We start from the raw sequence: 19,192 nt of genomic DNA, 5'->3' as shown, positions 1-19,192 counted from the left end.
ATAAGATCTTTAAATAATTGAAACTTGATTTTCTAGATGTTGTCGGACTCTAAGCTATTTTTAATTAACTTAAAAATATTGTATAATATAATAATAATATATAATAATATAATATATTGTATAATAAAATAATCTCCAAAACAGCGATATTCTTCCATCAAAAATACATCTAAAATCATTTGTTATAAAATCTTTCTTGTCTCTTCGTGTCGTCTTGTAGCAGTAACATTATTGCCAATAACATTATTGATATTATTGCATGATTCGGTAATACGTTGATTTATGGGAAGGAATATGTCGGGTCATGGGTCGAATTCAAACCCTTTCTATTAGATACAGATGTTGCGCCAGACAACCGGCAAAATCGAATCTGAGACGGCGCGCTATTTATCCGCAGCTTCTGCAATATCGGATCGACGTTACGGTCGATACTATCTCATAGCGCGCACCTATCTGACGTATTAATTTCCGCAAAATTTCCACCTGGTAATTCGATCTAAATCGATCACGATCGAAAGTGGAACGTTGCGTGCACCTACTCGTGTCAAGGTACTACCTTTACAACACCTTGTTTCTATACAAGCCACGATACAGCCAGGTCATAAAAATTCGTCACTAATCAAAACACTATATTTCGTGGAAGAGATATAGTCAGGTTACATGATTACGTAATTGTAGTAGTGAAATAGAAATTCACATTCCTTTCGAAGATAAACGATGCGTATTTAAGAGTGGAAAAATAAAAACTTCAGTCAACCATGTACGATATTATTATTCTATACAATAATATTAATATATATTATATTTGCATTAAATATTTATACAATATTGTATACGTGAGTCGTTCAGAAGCCACGTTGCACAATTTTGTAAGTTGAAAGATACAAATAAAATGGGGAATATTTGTGGATTTAGATATTTTAGGACAATTAAACTGAACACTTAATATTGAAATATTTTTTAAAAATATAATTCTTACGGTTCTTTTTTTTTTCTTGAGGAATTCTTATTAAATTCTTATGGAAGTATATAAATCACTCGTTTTTATGGATCAATTAATCGAAAAAATTATAAAATGTCGTGTATGAGGTTCGATATCATTATCGTATAACGTTGAACTGAAATTAAGTCCATCATAACGAGATATCGAAGCATCCTGAGCGATCGAAAAGCTTTAAACCGATAGCAATACGTACAGTCAGGATAATTCGTTCCACGTTTAATATGTTTCGGTGATGAATTGATTATTCCTCGATTAATTCGTATCATGTTAATGGACGTCGATCGATTTTCCATGTTATCCGTTCCAGTACGATTCTTCATCCTTGACATTTGAATACATCGATCCTCTCCTACGCCAGTGTCATCGTCATTGCTCTAAATCCATTTACTCCAAACGAGATACCAGCGTGCAATCGTGCACTGTGCGATTAATTATGAAACTTAACGAGGAGCCCCGTTATCGCGGAATTAAGAAATCATGGATTTCATTAGTATGCGAGCGCCGTTGGGAGACGCGACTCGAATGGGAAAAGTGGTATTTCCTTTGGGTGAAAACTGCTAATTAACAAATGTAGTTTCACACTTCATTGATAGTACGATTTATGGATACTATTGGTGATACTGCATTTATATTATATATGTTATACGTATTATAAAATTACGGTATATGAATGTTACTCTTCTATAGGGAAATTATAGAAACTCATGCTATATAGGAAATTTCTGTTTATACGTGGAAAGTATCGTGGTATTGAAATATTAATGCTTTTCGATGCTAGACGTAGTTGGACAATTTTTCAAATACTGATCAAAATTTTGTTTTCAAGGGAATTGATTTGCAATGAAAATTTGTTCACAATTGATCCTGAAATATTCTGCTAATTTTGAACGATTATTTTAACCTTCTCGAAAGATAAAAATACTTGTTCGCTAAATTAAGAAAAGAATATTTAAGAATGGAATATTTTGAACCGAGAATAGAATAAGAGTTTCTTACTTACGACTTGTGATTATTGTGGCGTATTACGATCTTCCACGTGGCTTGTTACTGTACAGGTGAATATAGTGCGTATAACGTTTGGTTTCACGTCATTTCAAAATATACATCGAGCTCGTGTTCTATCGAGTCGATAAAGACGAAGCAAGGAATTTTCGATGCTAGAAGAACTGGTGTTTCATTCGATAAATCTGCCATTCGACATTGATGAAAACTACTTGACTTGCTAAAACGTTTTTTCTATTGTCTTTTATAAAAGTCGTTTATTGGAAAAATTCGTATATTCTCATGTTGACTCGTTTCTCGAGATTTCAGTGAGATGTAAAGAAATCAAGAGTTCGGTAGGATTATCTTTTTAAAAAATTTGATAATACTTTTTTCAAGTTGTGTAATTTTATATTACATTTTCCTTCGTCGTCTTTACGCTTGTTTACATAATCTCATTGGTGGATATACAGTATGCGAGACATATTTTTAGTAGGACTAATTGTTCTCGTTGCTAGTTGAGATCGATTTGTTAAAACAGAGTCTTATCTAACAGTCGTCAGTAACGATAATCAGAGCAATCAGAGTAGTGGAATAGTTCACTTTGGTTAACAACGTATGTTAACCCTCTGCACCTTCAGCTTCAGCATAGATTAACTCCTGAATCACTACTTAAGAATTAATAATTAACAATAATTATATTATTCTGAAAGTATATCGGAATATAGGAGTGAAGTCGTAGAACTTGATCAAAAAACACAAATTATAGCGGTATTCGTTTGATGTTGCGATTACCTTGGAAAACTCTAGCCAGATCAAAACACACTCTTAGATACAAGCAGGGGTGTATCTTTCACACAAGCAATTTTCAAAATTTCAATTTTCAAAGTTGACATATAGAGAAACTTTATTTCTGTGTGTCAAAATAATCAGGATCACGGTGTAACTATACGAGAATTCTTTTCACATCGTAACATCCATTTTCCACTTATTCATGAGCAATATTGAAAAGAGCATTCGTATAGTATCCATGCCCAGCCAAAAACAAACAAAAGAGAAAAAGCGGGTAACAGGAAGAAAAAAGAATCGGCTAGCTTTTACTATCCGAATAATTGAAATTCCAAAGAATAACTTCATATTTCATATACGCATCGCAATATTCGCAGGAACCCAGAAACACACTTTCACGAGAGAAATGGATTCTGGATTGTTTCCTGTGTTAGGAAAAAATGCGATTCCAGCGAGCGTTTCCAAGGGCGTTTCTCGCGCGCTCGCTCTCGATCGCGCGTGCATGCACGCGCAAGAATGCTAGGATTCGCCCGGTGCGTTTTAATTGGTTCTCGTAAGTTGCGTTTCACTGGCACGGATAGTCGACGTGCCACGCGCTCGTTTCTTCTTTTCTTCTCCCCGTCTCGTTAGCTTTTCCCTCTTTGTGACCAAGTTCTCTCTACCACCACCGTTTCCCGATTCCGTGCTTCCTCTGTCGTGTGTCCGCTTTACGAAAAAAAAACAGGTCAACGACCCGACGCCGCACGAGTATTGTTGCCTCGCGACGCCGCGAAACGGGCCGCCAACAAGAATGATTTCGAAATCGTTCCCGCTGCGACGATAATCGTACGATGATTTTAAGGGATGATTTCGGAGGATACGGGTTAGAAACTCTAATATATTTATAGTCTACGTTTCAAAGTTGGTAATATTTTCATTTAGTTAGAACTGAAAGATGCTTGCAGTGGAATGTGAGCGTCCTAGAAGCTAAACTGATTAACTTTACTTCTTACAAGTATCTTAATTGCGTTATCTATATGCGTGATCGATAACCAATTCTCAAGAAACAAATAGATTATATGTTAGATATATAGGTATTTCTATCAGTTCGTTTGTATAAGAAGATAGTATAAATAGAATATAAATAGTAGCATTATTGAATTTATATTGTTGTATGATTTACTGGAAAGCCGAACTCTTTATGTAGTAAGAATAACAGGCTTAACGATGAAGCGAGAGACAGCAAAGTATTATGGCCCATTTTGCGTGCAGTTACTTGCTTAACGATCTAGGGGTGAGTTCAAACCAGTTCACACAGTATTTTAAACTCAAGACGTCAGAAAGTAATGGCGTGTTTATAAGCAATGAGCAATCAATCACTATCTCGTACGGTAGAGATAAAATTAATTAATCACAGAAATTTGCTAGATCAATTGTGTGGAACGTGTACTTAATGATGACTTTAAGTTATATTTCTGAGATAACATTATTCAATATCGTCATTAAGTAGACAGTAATGTAACAACTGTCATTATATTATTTTATATAGTAATACGATTTAAACAGTTTCATAATAGTATTACCACTCGAGTCAAGTTTCTAACCTATACGACAAGGCAGAAGCTCGTATCTGGAAATTCGAAATGTCTCTAGCACCTACTTCCGTTCTATATAGTAAAACTTCTCCCCTATACTCTAATTCTGTCTACGTTTCGTTTGAAAAATGGATAAATTCGAAGTAGCGTTTCGGCCATTTCAATAAATTATCTTTGGAAAGAAACGCCTCGTAGGAAAGCAGTAAAGAGAGAACTGTCGGAAGCTATCGTCGCGGATTGTACGGTCTCGATGCGCGTTGCGTTGCCTTCAACCTGCGCCTGCACTGTCTCTAAACTGTTTTTTTGTCCCGGAGGCACGGCACGAATCTCGAGAAGCGGCTCGGCGAGAGCGGGAGAAAGGGGAAATAGGAATTTATGCAACAGACAGAGAGGAAACAAAACATAGAACGTTGTGTTTCTTACGGCCGTCTTTCCATTCCACCGTGGCCCGCTTGGCACGAGACCGAAGTGAATAGCGAGCACACGACATCTGAAAAACGCAACAGGATGCAACGCTGTGCATTGTGAGTATTTGTGAGATGTGACGAACGGCACAAGGAGCCGATATACATTTCTTTTTTCTACTTTTTTCTCTCTCGAGGTGAAGTATCACTGGCGTAAATATCGTCTTATCTGGGCCGCACGCCGGCGGCAAAACAAAAACCATTCGAGATATTGCGAACGAGATTCGATAGCGCGCCACCGTACACGGTATTATCGCCGCGGCGCTTTTCAACGATACTAGCGCCACCATGATCTCCCTTTTCGCCGCGAAAACCGTTAATCCCGAGGTCCTTAACCTGTTCTCTAGAAACTGCTCTTTTTAGGGGAAACGTTTGTAATCTAGGGGAATATATCGCGGCGGGAGTTAATTGCACGCCGAATGCGATTCGACGGGACTATTCTTCTTCCCGAGATTAGTGTTTCGCGGGTTGCCGAAAAATTTATGGACCCGAGATTAAGGATCGTGAAGGTGTTCTTGATATGTATGTGTAGTTGAATCAAGGTGAGGAAATTGGAACGTGGATTTGTGACTTCCGTGTTTCCAGCAAAGGTTTGAGTAGTATTTGTAACTTGTTTGTTATCTTCTGCTATTTGGAGTACGAACGAAGGATAAGGGAAAAGCAGGAAATGTCTATTTTTAGTACCTTCATATTATTGTATAATGTATTTCGTTGGTAGGGATGGAAACTAGGAAATTGTCGAACCATAAAAGAAGGGTTACAAAGTGAAAATATGTAGATACGTAAGAAAGATACCGTTAAAGATGTGTTCTTGTTAAAAATAGTGATTTTTATCCTCTACTGGAATAATATAAGATACATGCCTATTCTTCCTATTGTATTACTATGTCTGATCGGTATATGTTTGCATTACGGTTCAGCGGTAATAATAAAGCTTCATGCATAGTAAATGAGTCAAGAATAAAGCGTCTGAATGTTAATAAACTGGTTGGATATTCTCTGTTTTGATAATAATAGAAATGAACATTTCCTGTTTTATTCCAGTATTGTATAATATTCAACTTGACAAGGAATTAAAATAGTATCTATAGAGAATTATTTATTTCGTTCTATTAGTATTATTAATGGCATTCGTGGAATGTTATCATATGTTCTATCGAAGGATAATAAATTTTATTGCCATGTTCATAAAATTGCATAAAGATTACCGACTTTAATGCAAATGCAGGATTTCGATAGGTCAAATCGATCGCTATCTGGCGCGGGAAGTGGATCCAGATTTACGAGCAAATAACCTCCGTTTCGCAATTATCGTAATTATCGGAAAAACATTTTCGAACGATGTTATCCACTTTTATGCACATGGATGAGGATAAAGTATGCCGCCTCTTCCTTATTAAGCCTTAACTGCTGAAATAGGGCCTCGATACACTTTTTGCTCCCCTAGCATCATCTCTCACGTTATTTATGCTCATTTAAATTCGTAATTAAGTCAGAAATTCTCAATGGACTGAAATAAAGGCAATTTGCATTTCATAATACGTATTTAACACTGGAATAAAAATTACTTTTATTTTTCAATTATTGTGGGTAAAAATTTGAATATGTTAAATGTAGTTAAGTGGATTAATTAGTAATTTATTGAACACGTTAAAAATTATAAATACATAGCATAATACGTTATGTTATATATTAAATTGTAGAGCACATGGTCTTGAGAACACGAATACATACATTATTTATCCGGCTAGCTGTAAGTGTTAATTTTGTCGAGGGCTTATATTTTCTTGGGACAACACCATGAACGAGCTCGTCGCGGAAATGGGCGCGGCGATCCTACAGGTATCTACATAAATTATACAAGTTCAGGGCCGTATTTTTCGCTAAGCATTTAGGGCGCTGTAGTTGGGTTTTTTAGGGGAGAAGATGGAAAGTTGGATAGCAAAGTGCAGTTTCATATTAAACGATCCCTAATGTACGGTAAATGTACTTTCCTACAAATAAATTTTCTTAAATATCCTTATACACAAAAGATGACGTTGCTTTTTTAAAAAATAGAATCATATAATCTTTAACGCAAATCGTTGAAATAATTATGCTATTTACGAGACTACTATACGTGGAACAAGAGCATCAAAATTATGATATAATAGAGATTTCATTCATGAAATTCTCAAGTTTATCGTTTCGAATATACATTTCAGTGTCTTAATCGCTCTTATTTTATCCATAAAGGAAAATATAAATAAGATATGAATGATAACAATTACGTAGTAAAGGGAATGATGTAATAAATTTAGAAATGATGACAGGTCTAGGAAGATCGAGATACGCCACTGATATCATTTCAATGATCGTGTGTTTGCTGACACGAATGAACAAATACGTATTACACAAACATATAGGTAAACGATATATCCAATAAGTATGTTTGCAATGTTTCATGGTATGTGTATAGTATACAATGATGGAGAATATTGCTTGGAAGATAATAGCTTTGTCTTAAGAGGATCTTGTTCTTCTCGAATAGAAGTCAAGAAAACGTGACGGATTGGCTTTTGATTCTATTAATCACGATTAAACGACGAATATTTAATAATAATAATTAATTTACGATATAAGAGGGAATTAAATCATAACGAGAACGATAGAATTTGATATTAAATGAATACCTATAGTGGTATTTAAAATATGTGACGACGAATAATAGATTTGTATGACAGAAAATAACGTTTATCATTTCATATGAAATTTAACTGAAAATAACTCATACGCGAAATACGGGAATTTCATAAACAGATATCAGAATTTATGTCGGACAATGTGAACATATTATGTTCATTTATTTATTCATAGTAAATTGGGCAAATCCTTGGACGTAACTAAGGTGGGATAACGATAAATATCATACGAACTGTTTGATATAAATACAATTATAGCCGGATATATTCTCGTCGTGCGATAATAAGATATCGACAATAACAAATTTAGCAACGAAATTAGATTTAGAATTGGAAGATAGCTTAATTTTAGCTAATTCGCGAATGATGTAAACAGAAAATGTCCCGCTTCTTTAGTATTTACTGAGAGATAATATAGCTAATGATCATTTTTATTACACACACAAATTCCTCATATAGATTGTCAAGTCAAATTCATCATTACTTGTTTGTTGGAAAATTTCTCACCAACTATTCTAAAAATATCTTCGCGAAGATGATTCGCTGGCAACCGGATAGAGAATTCTCGAACACAGTGACAAAGGCGTGTATTTCAGAAGAAATAGGGAAAAAGCGACTGAGTCTTGAGCACATAGAGAGAGCATAACAGGCAGGAAAAAGGACGATAAGCCGATCGTTTTCCGGGCGGCGCCAACTGATTCTGAAAAATCGTTCTAGTCGACGCTCACGCTCGGATACTCCTCGAACTCGGTTTCGAAACGAAAGAAGAGGCTTTCGTTCGTATGGCAATAGAGGAAAAACGATTGACCTGGCATGCACATAAATTCGAATCTCCAAACCTTCTTTTCGCGTTATCTCGATGACTGCTCTACGAGGTTGAATCGATTCCAATTTGGGTCGGGATATAACGCCGTTTGCCTACTTCGCGACAAGCTCGTTTGCTCCGGAAAAATCATTTCGCGGAGAGAAACACGGAAAAAGAAAGAATATTTCTGTTTATACGCCGGTGTGTCGTCTCCAGCGTGAATATTGTTAAAGTAGTGGTGGAATTGTTGGCCGAGCATTATTCTGCCTGAGATTCGTGTTCGTTTCGATGCATGTTACGTTCTGCAGATTATTTTGCTGAATTTAATAAATAGCACGAGTTTATGGATATTGCAATTAAAGCTGTTGATCAATCAATCAATTTTTCATTAGGAAAGATTAGAGGTTCGAGGTTGGTCGAACGATTAAAAATTCATTCTATGCATAAATTTGTTTTCTTTGTACATTCATTTAATATTACACGTGTGTTTTTTAATTAACTAAGTGTTACTTGAAACGGAAATTTTACCTGTTTAACGTTCGTCGATTAAGAAGCAGAATTTTCCAGTTCCAAAGCATCCCTATTTCGTCGGCTTTAAAATCGTAATACCGAAATAGACATTTGGATTTAGACAGAACGTGTCCCAAGCGTTTTTCAGACCTACTTTCTCCCAACCAAAGCGTTCACAGAATAATCTCGCTTTCAGGTAGCAACTTACCCGTCTCTCGAAATGTCCTCTTGCTATTTTATTTTACCTGCTCTTCGAATCTCTCTACGAAAATTCCAGGCAAATCACATACGCGTCCGAAACATTTTTCAAATCTATCATCCGTTTGAAAAGTTGGAAGAAACGGGAAACTTGTCGATTTATCTGCTTTTCGAGAAGAATTCAGAACCACCGTTGAATTATTCCATGCACTTCGAGACAAACCGTAAAAGGATTTTAGAAAAGCCCCGCGGTTGCAAGCTCTTCACGCTTGCACTTTGATGCAACGAGGCTTTATTTTCTTATCCAAAGTAGAGCATCGATTCCGGCCATCGAAGCCGATTTATACTTTATATCCGCAGAAGGGCTGGCAAAGATGAAGGGTGCTTTGTCACCTGATGCTGAGGGACATACGATGATAAACGTCTCCTTGGCGTCGTCTAACGTCTTAAAAACCTCGAGCCTTCTCGATACTTATCTGGTAGAATCGACTGTTCCGCAGAGCGTAGCTAATTCCTAATTCCCTTTGGTTCCCTCTGTCTGATGCTTTGCTCGTGGTTTCCTCGAATCGGAGAACTCTTCTTTGTCTCCTTGCTGCTGCTGCAATTGGATTTTTACGAAGCGCAAGACTCTTATAGAGAAAGAAGCTGTGAAGGAAGGATATTAAATTTGGACCACGGTGAACGATTGCTTGGATGGAAATTTAATCCAGTGAAAATATGAAAAGCGTCGGTTTCTATACCGTTGAGAAAGCTATAGGAATTATTTAGAGAGTATCAGTTGATTAAAATTCACGTGCTAAGATTACTCGTGAATCATTCTTCGTAGATCATCCTTCTCTTATTGAATATAAAATATGAAATACAATCAAGTGGCCTATATATAATTCAAACTGTGCCAAATACGACCCGACTGAAACCGTCAACGTGATCCAATTACGCTGCAGTGAAACCTGAACGCTTCGATCATTTCTCTCGATTATGAAACTACCGACATGTTCAACCAAAATTTGTCAACGACCACGATCTATACCATCTCCACTATCGTCAACTCTACCAATCACATCCGATCACCTGCGAACAATGCGAGATACCCAGCACTCCGACAAAACTTAACTTCTCTGATCCATTGGCAAACACTCGACGAAACGCGTTAACTCTACCGATGACAAATGGTCCGCTCGATTTGCAGCTCGGTCGGTCGAACGTGATAATGAGAAAAGGTATTAATTAAGGATCGTCGGTTGGCGTGCTGGTCTTTATCGGAGCAAGGGGACATCGTTAACGTTCCGCTGCGGTTTAACGAACGACGTTGAAGAGCTGGCTGACTGGAGCAGGCGAGCTCGGATAGAGAGATAAAAAAAGAGAGGAGTAAGAGAAGAAGCTGAAGCGTTATGTTGCGTTAACGTAACGCTGTCGGGAAATGGGTTAAGGACGTTAAGGCCAACCCTCGTCGCCAACCGGTGCAAAGAGTGGGAGCAGATGGAAGAGGGTATACCCTGTGGCGATGCTCTAGCAAAGAGGACTCGGCGGACCCAGCTATACTCTTCAATTTATCCGTGGTTAGGCTGTTTGTGCGAACCGAAAATTCGCAATCGGCTCACGTTCCTGGTATCGAGAGGATCGTGGCTGCACTTCCTGAAATAACGTTCGATTTGGTGGTCGCTGATAGGAACGAAATTTAGGAGAGTGCGGAGAGGAACGAAATGGTGAAACCAAGAACAAAATCTTATCTTTTATCTTCCTTTTGGTAATTTACGCGTGCGGAGGACGAAGGTGTTTGAAAGGAAGCTTGCCAGATGCGGACGTTGGACACTTTTTACGTTGGATTTAATTGCTTAATGCGTAGATAGATTTGCATACTTTACCTTATACGTTTAATTATCCGACTAATGCCAGTGACGCAGCTGGCACGTTTTTGCGACGTAAAAGTTTAGAAAAACGAAGAAAATACATAGCGAGCAATGAAGACACGTGTTATGATCAATTAGATATGCGTGTTAAAACATGCATTATTATTCAAGGTAATTCGTATGGAAAAGAAACGCAACTGCTAAAGGAGTGTAGTTTTTTATTTTAAATAATTTTTAACAAATTCTAGAGAATATCGACGACTACTGCAAAGGCTGTTTTGCCTTCTCAAGCGAAGGATGCTATTCTTGAAAGCCGCAGGGCTTCTACTATAATTCTTTTCGTGAAATTTTAAGCACGACGCCGAATAACAGAATAATTGAATACTACACGACACTGTAGAATCTCACAACTGCGAAACGAATGACGATTTCGCTAAATGCTTGCGGAATACGGAACATGGAAACTTAATCGCGTATGCAGTTGCTCAATTATTTCGAACAGTTGAACATGAATGATACATGAATTCATATTACCAAGAACACCTGTGTCTCTTGATGCAGGATTGCTTAACAAACGTGCCAAACGAAAATTTCACTTCAACGATCTGTTGCAGAAACATTTTTCTTCCATCGAATTCGAACGTTTTATACAAGAAATTATTATAGTACATTCATATACATACAGGAATGGCCACGTCGTGTTAACAACCTCATTAAAAAATGCCAAGTGACCTACCTGTTATACCGATCCCGAGTGAAAGTACTTGTACCAATTGCCTCGGTATCAATTACGTCAATCGCTTTAGCGTAGCTGCAGTTTCATTTCAGGAGCACGTATCTTTCTTATCGTGAAACGTTGTACGAGGAAAATTACCTTATCGACTTTTTTCTTTTTAATTAAAAATGAGATACATTTTAGAATATTAGCGAACAAAACTGCCGCAGTTGCGTAGCGAAATGTAGTTCATTTAATTAATTCAACTGCGCTGCTTGCACGATAAAGGTTTCCGCAATTGTTCAATTTTCAAATGGATTTTATTAAATCTTATCGTATTGGGTGTAATCTCCCAGCGACCGATTGTTAAATTCTGTAAAGTCGACTTCGAAATCGGCTTAAACGGAGAATTAAGATCGCACGGCAAAATTCCTGTTTCATTAATTAGAATTCAGAACGTTAAAATGGAAAAAATACAAAAATAACGAACATTCGACAGATCGAAAATAATTCTCGCGGTTGTGTACCAAATTTCGTTAAACAGCTTGAAAGAGATATTGGAAATTGCTCGAGTACCGTCTATAAACTGTATTCACAGAAAGAGCGCGTTTCACTTTTCGCCGGTTCAATTCTAACTGTAACTTGGCTGATCTAATCTTTTTTCTCCATCTTTTGATAAAACTTTTACAGTTATGCAATTAGATAAGCGAATCCATTTAACGGTGGATCGTTTAAGTGGCTCTGAAATTACCGCAGAAGCGCAATACGCGCGCATTGCTGAATTTAGAAAAGAGATAAGAAGAAATGGTTAAAGGTGATAGTAAATGGTCGCATTACATAAAACTGCTGATACACAAATGGCTGGCTGATTGGACACCTGGCAGCACGAAGGTTAAATATAAAATTAGCTGTATCTGGTTCGCATTTTCAACGCAAACATAGCCACACTTGTCTCGGTAAATTATAGTTAGGTGGAAATCAACGCGACGGCTGTAATGTAGATTATTTATCGCTCTGGGTAAACACAGAATCGGCGCGAAATGACCATGTCGATCTCGCGTAAAAGTCAGCTTGTTAGGGGTATGCAAGGACACGTAGCTATACTGGGATATGTATACAGAGTGTCGAAAAAGTAACGGGGGCTTGTCCTTGCTTTGTAATATTAAGTCATATTCGTGACAGAGTTTGTTGATTTATCTACAAATAAAAAGACGAATTTCAAAGGATCTCAATTCACAGACCGGACAAATTCATGTTTGAGGCATTACATTCGTGACGAAGCTTAAATTTAACTTTATCTTTGAGAGGGTTTCTGCGATAAGGAGACAATACCGCTCTCCAGTGATTTAAGCGAAAGAAATAAAAAACAAAAGATAAATACTTCTTCGAAAAGTGATATAAAGTCATCGTCAGCTGATACTTGTAGCAATAAACTTTTTATACTTTCGGATATCTTCGTCGATTTGAACCGAACATTTTCCAAGTTTCCAAGTGGAAGTTTCGAACGAATGGAATCCGCGACATCCGACAAATCAATGGGAAAACGTTTAATTCTCGTGTCGAAAAATGGCTTCCTTTAAAAATAACGTCACTCGTTGTCCTCGGTAGCGTGTGAAAATGAATCCTCGCGGATGGATGGATCGAACGCGTTCATCCGCGTTTCCAATAACGTAGAGCTGACGTCGCGGCGACTCTAAGAATTTCCGATACTTCGATCCCCCCTGATCTTGTTATCGATGTATATCGGACGAGGATTTCCTGTTCGAAGGATTCGACAAAACGCGTGGTTAAAGTGCAAAGGAGAAATTGCATTCGCTATGGGAGATAACGCTCCGTTTTACGTGCTTCCTTTTTTGCCACCGGATGTTTACGACGTTCGTGCATTTTTGTCTTGATTTTCTCACGCATCGTTATCTTTGTTTTTCAATAGGTATATTTTATCTTTATTTCGACTTTTTACAAACGGAGTCGAGGAACTTGTGGGAAAATTTGTTCATAGAACAAAATGGTAAATTTAATAAATCGCGTTAGAAGCTTCAATTCTAGTTTTTTTTTCAAATATAAGTTACGTTTGATGCGTGCAAAGCGATAGTTGTACTTGCACTTACAGGAATTTGTTCTTCTTATATTTATAAAACAAATAGAAATATCGCAATAATTGGACTATTTAGCCAGGAAATATACTCTGTAACTCTACCAGAAAATGAATCTCTATCTTTGCCATAAACTCATAGATTCCTTTTTTAGAAATATATTTTCCATATATTTTAAATCGTGGCATCTTCTTCGTCGCATTTATACCGATAATTTATTACCCATTTACAAGGTCTTTTATCATTTCTAAATCAGAAACGACTAAAATTCCAAACGGAGTGAATGTTCGTGAAAATATTTTCGTCAATGAAAGCAAACTTAGCCCAATGGCTTGGGAACGAATGTCGGCACGAAATGCAGGCGAAAATGAAGTAGAAGGGACGTAGGAAAAACACGGGGTAAATTTGGAGCCGGAGAGGAAACGACAATCGCGAAGTAACATTTTAACGAGTTTACTCGCTCTTACTTGAGAGAGAATCAGGATAATACGAGTGCACTCGCGAGGTTACACGACTCTTTCGCTAAATTTAGTCCGTGGCTGAAAGAGAGGAGAAAACGACGATGGGAAAAGGTCTGTCGCGTAAAAGCCGGAGCACGCCGCCACCTCTTTCGGCATTCTTTCGCTCGCCTCTTTCAATGTGAATTTCGTCGAATCTTGCAAACGTCAACCCATCGAAATCTATCGAGGAACTTCGCCAAAAAACCTTTAACCTTAAATCTTACTAATTACGATTCTTCTAAAGATTTGCAGGGAAAGATAGCATTTCGATACTTTTTCTTGCAATATGAATTTTTATACGCTGTTAGTCTCTTGCGTAGAATTACATACAAATTTTTAATTGTTTTAAGAAATAAGAAAATAGCGGGTTTTTAAAAGATTTATTCATTCACTGGAAGTAATTTCTACGGTTGAAAAGTTCACGGATTAATATGTAAAATAACAGTAATTATACTTTAATTAACATCGATATTTGTATTTGTCTGCTGATTATAATGCATATTTATTCTATTTACTAATCGAGTAATCAATTTTTTAACGTCGTAATACTTTCATTGCAAACGAGTGGAATATTCTAATTGTCTGCAATTTATATACAACTGGAAAATACACGGTTAAAACAAACACATTTTACGAGGTGCGTCAATTTGTCGCGACGTAGCCGGGGTTCATTTACTCTGGCGCTCTGCTCCGAAAATATTACGTCGGCCAAGTTTTAAATCAATAAAGTAGTGCAGATAAAATAACAGAATTGTACAAGCGAGCAGAATGTTGCATCGGATGACCTCATTCATCCGTGCTTTCATCCTACCGATACTAATTCGTACACTTTGCTTATAATTTTCTAAAATTTCGTCGTATAATAGTAGCATAATGTAACTATAATTTGAATATTATAATAAAAGAATAATATGAATTAGTAAAATAGTGCGTTCTAATAAGCAAGCAGTTGATACGATTTAAATATCAAAAAAATCTTTATTTATCTTTTTTCCTTATACTTATATAGAGAAAGACAAGGAAGTAAATGTTTAATGGCCGATACTATCAGAATGGAAAATTCAGTGGTAAACAGTGCTCGCGACTGTAAAGGAATTTTACGCCAGGTAACATCTTTAATTAAGAAAAATGTTTCTTCTATTAAGTGAAGGTAGTATACAATTGAAGCTGCGCATCGCAGATGCATGACTAATTCTGGTCATAAATGCCAGCTAATTCTTGAGTTACACAGAGCTTAGTAATATCTAATTCTTGCATAGTCAACAAAGTAGTGAATTGTATAATTCTTATCTCATTGGAGTCTTAACTATGTGCGTACACTGCAAGAAAGAATTGTTGTCTGAAAGGATTCTTTCATTTGCGTAATGAATTTCTATAAAGTATTTATAATTCCAGTAGTTATTTGGTAAGTTACACGAACAAAGTATCAAAGTTCACTGTAAATTTTCGAGCCTTTAAATAAACCCTTTCAAACCCTTGAATTTCCGATATTCTTAAATTCGTAAATTTTTAAATATGCAAATTTCATATTTCCGGACTTTCAAATTCCTAAACTTTTTAATTCTCAAGCTTTTAAAGTTTCTTTTTAACTCTCAAGTTTTTAAACTTTCTACGTCTCTAGGTTTTTAAATATTCAAATATCGTATTTCCAAACTTCCAAGTTCTTAATTATCCAAATTGCAAATCATTGAATTATCCAACTTTCGAACCTTCAAACTCGTAAATTCTGAAACCTTAACATTTCTTATTCGTTCGAACGTTCGAATTCCCAGAATTTCTAAATTTCGCTTCGCATTATTCGTTCAATAATGTTACATTTACGTGACATTCGCGCATTTCACTGTTTCCTTCCTAATAACATAAAATTCCGATTAAATGCGTGTGTTCCGCGCGAATATCAACGCGCAAAACGTGTGGCAAATCGTCGACCCGTGCGTCACGTGACTCGAACGATAATCAAAAAGGCAATAAGTCACCGCCCGATATACGAGTTCCGAATGACGCAACCGAGGATGCAACATTTTCGGCTGAATCCCATGTACAATAGTCAGTCATCGAGCACGATCATATCCGTCATATCTACGGCGTATCGAGGTTTCGTTTTTTATTCTCCGATTCAATTTCATCGTAGCTACGTTGGCAACAACGACCACCGGGTATGTGGCTGGCTGAAACTAACGAGCGCGAATATGCCCGCCGCATAAGTGTATACATATTCATGGAAACTTTGTACACGCGTGCACCGGCATGTACACGCTCGCGTGTAAGCCATAATCCAAACGTCTGCAATTCGTTCCACTTCCGTGAACCCAATTTTTCCGATGTGTGACGTAAAAGTTTCGTGAAAATCGAGTCGTCAGCTAGATGGTTTTTACGGCTGGATAAAAGCGTAAGCTTGGCGATCTTGTGACGTAAGATAGAAAATTCTGGTAATTTTTATTTCTATTCCTGACTGGACGAGATGTCTTGTTACTTTAGAATACGATGAAAAATTTTAATAAGACAGTAGCTTCGTTTTTCGATCGCCGTAGCTTCTATTGCAGCGGAACGTGGATTTTGATAAAGTCGTATAACGTTTATATCTTTATTTGATACGAAATTACATACTTTCTTGCGTTCATGAACGGCAGAAAAGCTTGATTCGATAATAAAGCAAGAACGAAATATTAATATGCTATACGAATGTAACGAATAACAATATTCTGGTATTACAATACGAGTATCGTGAGTGACTATGAGATGTGCTTTTTACGTAATTGATCGATACACAATCGAAATTTCTACAGCGCAATTTCTAAAGTCACATCTGACGTACATAGTTACGAGTGGAAGATTAAGGTAGCGATGTGTAGCATCACGAGTGGTAGCCTTTTCTCTTCATGGGAAAAGAAGTTAGCAAGAGATTAATCAACCCTTTGATTATTATTGACGTCTGTAGGCGCTTGATAATAACACTTATCATGTATTATGAATCATACTGCTTGTTATGCTTACCATGTATTAAGAAAATATTTAGTGGCAAGTATTGTGTATTCGCGTTATTGCCTTTACGAGTGTATTGTATAAAAGAGTAAAAGAAAAGAAAGAATTTATCAATTCGTCAGAAGATGATGCGCACAGTAAAGCTGCATGCTGCATGTTCGTAATGTTAAAACATATAATTTTATGCTTCACTGGACATTCGCCAAAGGGGCTCGCATAATTTTTCCGATTTAGGATTTGAAAATTTCAAGATCCTAAAAAGTTTGTAAAGTCCTTTTTAGAAGCTAAAAGCGTAAAATTTCGAATTTCCTGGAAATACCAGTGTAATCTACGATTTCTTGAAAGATTCAGAAGCGTCGAAGATGAAATTTAGAATGTTGCTCCGAATACCAAGAAGCTCGAACGCTTAAATCCGAAGAAGTAATTACGGACGAAGCAAGCCAAATGTAGAACAGACTTTTATTACGCGTGAACGCTATTAATAGGTATTAAAATGTGTTATTAAGAGGAGCACGAATAGTCGTAATACGTCGGTTCTTTAAATGAGATTCGCAGCACTGTGCTAAAACTCTTCTCAGGGTGGAAGAAGTAACTCGAATGAAAGTATTGACCTCGATAAACTTGTACAAGGTGCAGTTATGAATTGCGTGAATTACCGCTGTCATTTGCTATTAAGCTAACAAAGCAGCGAAGTTTCTGTCTGTATCGTAGCTGACAATGCTAAACAAGAATTATTGCTGCTTGCTGCTCCTCTACGAAACTTTGCCAGAACCTTCACATACGAATATATATGTTTTTTTCTAATATGTATATCATGGAAAAATTTACATTGAAATCGGTATTAATTTGCACTGCTCTACTTGCTACAATGTAAACCCTCGTTAAAGCATGAAGTTTATCTTTAAAACATAACTTCCTACGGAGCGTTTCGCTGAATTTTTAACAAATTGCGAATACAAACGTCTTGTGTCATAAAACGGTGAAAATGAAAGATGAAGATGAGCGTAGCCTAAATACATTTCTTTCCTAGAAAATGATATACATATGCAAAAGAATACATCTAGAGGAACAATGGTGCAGATGTTCTTTCACGATAGCAGCGATTCATTCAATATTTTAATGTTTCCAAGTAATATAATTTATATTTAAAAATCCATTATCGGAGACAAAATTTAACATTCGAAACGACTATTAAAACTAACCAACTATTAAAAACGTCGTCTTAGCCGTCAACGCGTCTAACGTACCCTGTACTGTTCCACTCGTTCGTAACAAAATTTAGGGCTTGAACAAACTTCGTTACAACCAAAATGTTTAAACCCTAAATTTTGTTTCTATTTTTCCGCTGGAAAACTCGTGGAAGTATAAGTCACGTATAACATTTCAATATTTTCGATACTTTGTTATAACAAAGAGTAGATATTGAAAGATTCCTTGGACAAGACGTTGAAAATCTCCAATTCGTTCATCATCGACGCATCCCGACACGATCGCTCTGCACCCTGTTCCTTTTCTCTTCTAAACACTGTCTGAGTTGGCGCAGCTGTTCGACTCTATCATTCCGTGCTCCAAGAAAAATATTCAGTTTCTTAAGATCGGTCGATGGCTCGCCGCAAACAGATGGATTGGGACAGTAAGTCCACACCGGACCATCGTTCCACAGTAGATCGAAACCACCGATTCTGGTCTCTCTGCCGGTGAAACGGCCCTCGAAGTCGAGCACGTTGAGCGTGTCGTCGAGGAGATCGAACTTGAGCCGATAATCCTCGCTGTCCGTGCCGGTCAGCGCTGGCGAGGCGTTCACCTCGAGCAACCACGGCGTCAGATCCTCGTCGAGAAGTATATCGTAACCGTACAGCTCGAACGAGTTCTTCCCCTGCATGATCACCGACTGCACCGCCAGCAAGCTGGCCATTATCACGCCTGTGGGATCGATAAATGGTTTTATGGGGAGAGGCTAATAAATCGAGAAGCGGAACGCTGTTTTCGGGCATTGTAGGCGAGATATTGGTATTGGGCCAGCTTTCGTGGTTTTTTTTTTTTTTTT

General features: G+C 37.1%; 2 protein-coding genes across 2 annotated transcripts in view; one reads left to right on the top strand and one right to left on the bottom strand.

Moving 5' to 3' along the window:
- Positions 1-19,192, top strand: part of LOC100742088 — an 81,887-nt gene that overhangs the window by 6,598 nt on the left and 56,097 nt on the right. The window lies entirely within an intron of this gene.
- Positions 16,706-19,186, bottom strand: LOC112212352 (probable tubulin polyglutamylase TTLL9). The gene has a single exon (XM_033319397.1). It carries the CDS (start codon positions 19,058-19,060, stop codon positions 18,614-18,616), a length of 447 nt encoding a protein of 148 aa, XP_033175288.1. The 5' UTR covers positions 19,061-19,186; the 3' UTR covers positions 16,706-18,613.

Source organism: Bombus impatiens, unplaced genomic scaffold (assembly GCF_000188095.3).
Source record: "Bombus impatiens unplaced genomic scaffold, BIMP_2.2 scf_0151, whole genome shotgun sequence".
NCBI lineage: Eukaryota > Metazoa > Arthropoda > Insecta > Hymenoptera > Apidae > Bombus > Bombus impatiens.
The sequence above is the reverse complement of the archived record's forward strand: the minus strand, read 5'-3'. Positions and strand labels throughout refer to the sequence as shown.